Source organism: Pterocles gutturalis, unplaced genomic scaffold (genome assembly GCF_000699245.1).
Source record: "Pterocles gutturalis isolate BGI_N339 unplaced genomic scaffold, ASM69924v1 scaffold49291, whole genome shotgun sequence".
In the NCBI taxonomy this organism is placed as follows: domain Eukaryota; kingdom Metazoa; phylum Chordata; class Aves; order Pterocliformes; family Pteroclidae; genus Pterocles; species Pterocles gutturalis.
The window spans coordinates 1-4,665 of NW_010102322.1; the positions used below are offsets into that span (position 1 = coordinate 1).

A 4,665-nucleotide genomic window follows, 5' to 3' on the forward strand; every position below is an offset into this window, starting at 1 on the left:
CCTTTCCAACCCAAACCATTCTGTGATTAGTCAAGCATGATTTGCCCTTGGTGAAGTCATGAACAGTTTAAAACATGAAAGTTTAAAAAGGAAACTGCCTATGCAAAATGAGCCTGAGCAAACATATGCAAAGACTACCTAAATTGGTCCAGGAAGGCATAAAGTGTGCTATAAAAAACCTACAGTAAACTCAGTGTTTTGAGAACCCTAACAGAAAAAACTCTTACGGGGCAAACGGATGCTGTTAAAAATTCAGCACTAAAAAAATCTCAATATACAACTAACCAGAAAAGCTGAAGACAGTGGTTATCTAAATCAAATTCCAAAGTTTAATATTCCTTGGATTTATCAAATCATTCACCGCTTGTATTCTACACCTGTATCATGATTCATGAAGCAATTCTAAATTTCAACTAAACTATTCAGACTATTAATTACAAGAAACAAACAAACAAAAAAGAGTTTGAAAAGAAAAATCTCACATTCATTTGCTCAAGGGAAAATTATTTTAGTAGATGAGAAACATTAGTAATTTTTATTTACACAACAAATAAACAGTGATTTTACTGCAATTAGAAATACAGGATTTAACTGAAAAGAAAAAACCCTACCTTCTTCCATGGACATTCGAACAGCCAAAATTCCGTCAGGAAAAATGTGTAACACAAATAAGAACAGGGTAGGAAACTGAGGGTAACACATTACTCTGGAAGTCCAAAATAAATTAACTATTCCACTGTTTGAGTCATTTTGTTTGGAGTTCTTTCAAGTTACATTTTGAACTTACTTTTTTAGTTTTCTGGAAGTACAGTTCTGGAAAAGCATGAAACCAGTATGCCAACTGTAAGATGTAGAAAAACTTCATTTGAAACCTGTACAATATAGCAAGAATTGAAGAATATTACTTTTTATTAATGAATTTAAAACATTTCAGAAGCTTTCTACAACACAATAACTGTCTCTAAAGAAAGAAAAATATAGATCCTTCCTGCCAGTCAACTCAAAAGTTAAGGTTTTTTTAAAAAAACAAAATCATTAAGATAAATAAAGCTTGCAAAAACTTAATTCTTTAAATAATAGCCTACAGAAAGGGAACTCCGCATACTACAAAATGACAAAGAACCAAGTTCCTCCATAAACAGGAGTAAAAATACGTTAGTGACTGATGTAGTTTTTCAGACTGCTTACTCTACATAGACTGTATGTGACACGCCCTAAGTTTAAAACACTCCATCCTCCCCCCAACAAACCTCTAAAGAAGATGCCTTACGGAATCAGAGTGTGTGGATAGTCCCTCCACAGAGAGGTTGGATCCGATATATAGTTCTCCTGAAAATGACAAAAAAACACCCCAATAAATCCTCAAAGACGCTAATTCCTAGTAAGAAATAATGAAATGAATATACAAACCTGTACGTATTTACGTATATGCGCGTGTGTACATACAAACGTGTGCAGAGCTACACACACAAGTAAAAGCTGTAGATCAATAGACTTCCTTTCACAAAAAAAACCCAAAACTCCAAAAGACAGCTGTATTTCTTAGAAAAGTAAAAAGCAACCAAACAAACCAAGCGTTCATTCAAGATACAATGTCCTCATGTGATGGAGGTTATTTCAGCATCACTACAGCCTAAGTCTTCCCTTTAAACTGCTGACAAGCTTTGAGCTTAACTAAGAGAAAGAAGTTTTTTCAGGAGTCATGTTAAGGAAAAAAAAAAAAAAACCAACATACTCACTCTCTTTGAAACTAAGTGCATACACATACAGCCACTAGAAAAGAGCGTGTCTTCTGAAAGCACACACTGACCCGAGCCTACAGCAATCTGTCCATATACCTATTCTCTACGCTGCCAAAATGCTATCTATGATGCCTTTTTAAAAATTTATTTTACACTAATAAGCCAACACAGAGAATGAAATACCATAATGGAGTTTAAGAGTTCTACCTTATTCGTTTGACAGTAAATCAAATTAACTCAGACTTAGCAACAGTAACACTATTTGACTTCATACTCAGTTATGACTACAACCCACACAAAATCCCTGAACTTGTCCCTCTTTAATATTAAAACCAGACAAAACAAGAAAAATAACCCAAAAACTTATTTATCATCATCATAAGTGAAGCTTTTGAAATCTCATAATAGAAAAATAAGAGAAAGCATACTTACAGAGACAAGAATACTTGTTCCCCAAACACAGGAGAAAAGGTAGAATGCACTAAGTTGTCCAGACTCATTGAACTTGCTATGCTTTGTTTTTGAAAAGTGCATTTTCCTGTTAATTTTCTGAAATGAAAGTCCACTGTTATTTATGCTGTAGTACTTAACATTTACCTGTTAACTGCATTAGAACATCTAAGAGTTTCAATGCATGTTTTAACAGTTAAAAGCTTTAATGCAAAAGTTTACTTTTAATAGTTTTAAAGTCTAATTAAAACCTGACAATTATCTTGATGAAAGGAATTAATATTTTGTACTTACATCCAGTACATACTCCTGAATTATGGCATGTATGATTATTGCTACAAGCATGTAAAAGAAAATCGTAGCCAAGTCTTTGATGCCATAGTGATAGAGAGAGATTGTTTCTGCAGATTGTTCTTCTAAAAGACAAACAGAATTAACTGTAAGACACCAATACAGTTTAAGGGCTAATAAGTTTGCTTCTCAAAGTGAAACCTTTCACACAGAAGTAGTTTGTAGTCAGCCGAACAAACAGAAGTCAAATTAAACTACCATCATGACCTAGGTCACTAGACTGTCTGCAGTCACCTTCTTCAGCACGTCACAAACTAAATTTGATTCTGGAAAGATGTACCATAAAAATGAAAACTTAAGTGCACTTAGGAAGCTTACTCTAATGCATTGAAAGGGGACTATAAAGTCAAGTCGAACTATCATCCTGCTTTGACTAGTAAAGATTGTCACTTGCAAAACCAGAGTTAAGAATTAATATGAACTTATCTACCAGTCAGATGCTATTTTAGCACTAACGATGAATCTACCAGAACAGAAACACTGTCCCCAACCTAATTAATTAAAATGGAGTTTTACTAAAAACAAAGTGAAGTCCTTGAAAACTGCTTATGACCTATTCAAATCGACATATTCACTTACCTTCAGTTTACAAAGTACAGCATACTAATAATGTCTGAATACACTGTCACATAACTAACCTTCTGCAAGCTACATACCTGTGGCAGGAATGGTAACATTATACTGAAGCGTAACAAAAATGACAGCTGCTTTTGCTGTAATCTGAAAGAAAAAAAGCCAAAAGTGCTATAAATTCTCACCGAAATAAACTACATTAAACTGAAAACATTTGCCCATAGTTTTAGCACCCTTCCCCAGCACGTTTGTCCCCTCCCATAAAACTGATCAACTCACATTATCAGACCATTTCACCTGACTTTCCAGAGGCAGAACACATTGCGTGATCCCTATATGTTTGTTTACAAAATACCCAATCTCTTGAACAAAATATCCTCAAAAATGCTACTTACAAATAGTATTTTCTACAACATTAAAACAAAAACACATGCTGCAATTCTTTCTCCAGTCCATACCTTATTATTACGTTAACAGAACGTACAATATCGTGTAATCCACAGACCACAAGGCATTACAGCAATGGCTGAGAATAAACTTAATTTAAAATTTTAATGACAAAATCAGAAGGTCAGTATTGTGTTTATAAATCTGTGGATGATTTGGAAAATGTGGACAGGAAAGGAGAAAAGGCATAAAGCACGGAGAACCATTTCAGGGCAGCTGCATACCAAGTCAATACAGTTAGCATTCTTTTGACCCTAGGGATCCTTTGGCAAGACGGGTAAAACAAAAGAAATGAAATGTGGTTGTAGGGGTACTAACCTTTCACGATGGACAGTAAGAAAAACCAGAGTCAACAAAAAAGAGGGGGGTTCTAATGGCTTTTTTTGGGGGGGAGGTTTTATTTTATTTCCCTCCTTATTGCTGTAAAAACCCAGCATCCTTGCTGCATTTATAGGACCAACAAAACAAACAAAAGCCTACCAAAAACCCTGAACTCTTCTATGAATCTTGGAAGGATATCTTGAGTATATGAAGAGAATTATTAGAGTACTACCAGCATTTATTATCATTCACAAGAAATAAGATTTGTTTCTTTTTAAAACCAGCACTTTGTAGGCAAGATTTTCTAGGAATCCCTGACTGCTCCATGGACTGTTCACCTAACTTCAGGAAACCCAACTACTTTGCCTGCATTAGTGAAGCTTCCTATGGATCAAGGGAGCCTTCCGAAGACAATTCAAAACATTAGTCAATTCTGAAATGCCCTTGAAGGCTCTGTCAGCTACTCACAAAGTCCTAATTCAGTTGCACAAGTTGGGCAGTATAAACACCTTACCAGACCAACATTAACTGCAGCAGGTGATTTCCAAGACCTATATCAAAGCATTTTAAAAACTGTAACAACCTTCTTAGCTGTACCATATGTGTACCAACAAAGGCATACATACACCAGGGTAAAAGACACACTGGCTTAAAAAAGCCATAAACAAAGACTTCAGCACACCCAATCCCCCCAAAAGTTCCAATCCTACCAGTATTACTCTAAATATAGTAAGCCAGAACTAGACATAAAAGGTAATGGTTTAAGTACACCTCTTTAACC

General features: G+C 35.1%; 1 protein-coding gene across 1 annotated transcript; it reads right to left on the minus strand.

Annotated features, from left to right (window-relative positions):
* Positions 1-787: 787 nt before the first annotated feature.
* LOC104470753 (translocating chain-associated membrane protein 1-like) lies at positions 788-3,263 on the minus strand (the record flags this gene model as incomplete). Its single annotated transcript, XM_010085792.1, has 5 exons — positions 788-872; positions 1,271-1,329; positions 2,175-2,291; positions 2,487-2,608; positions 3,200-3,263. Coding segments are annotated over 5 exons (447 nt in total), but the record flags the coding sequence as incomplete, so codon positions are not given.
* Positions 3,264-4,665: the final 1,402 nt, after the last annotated feature.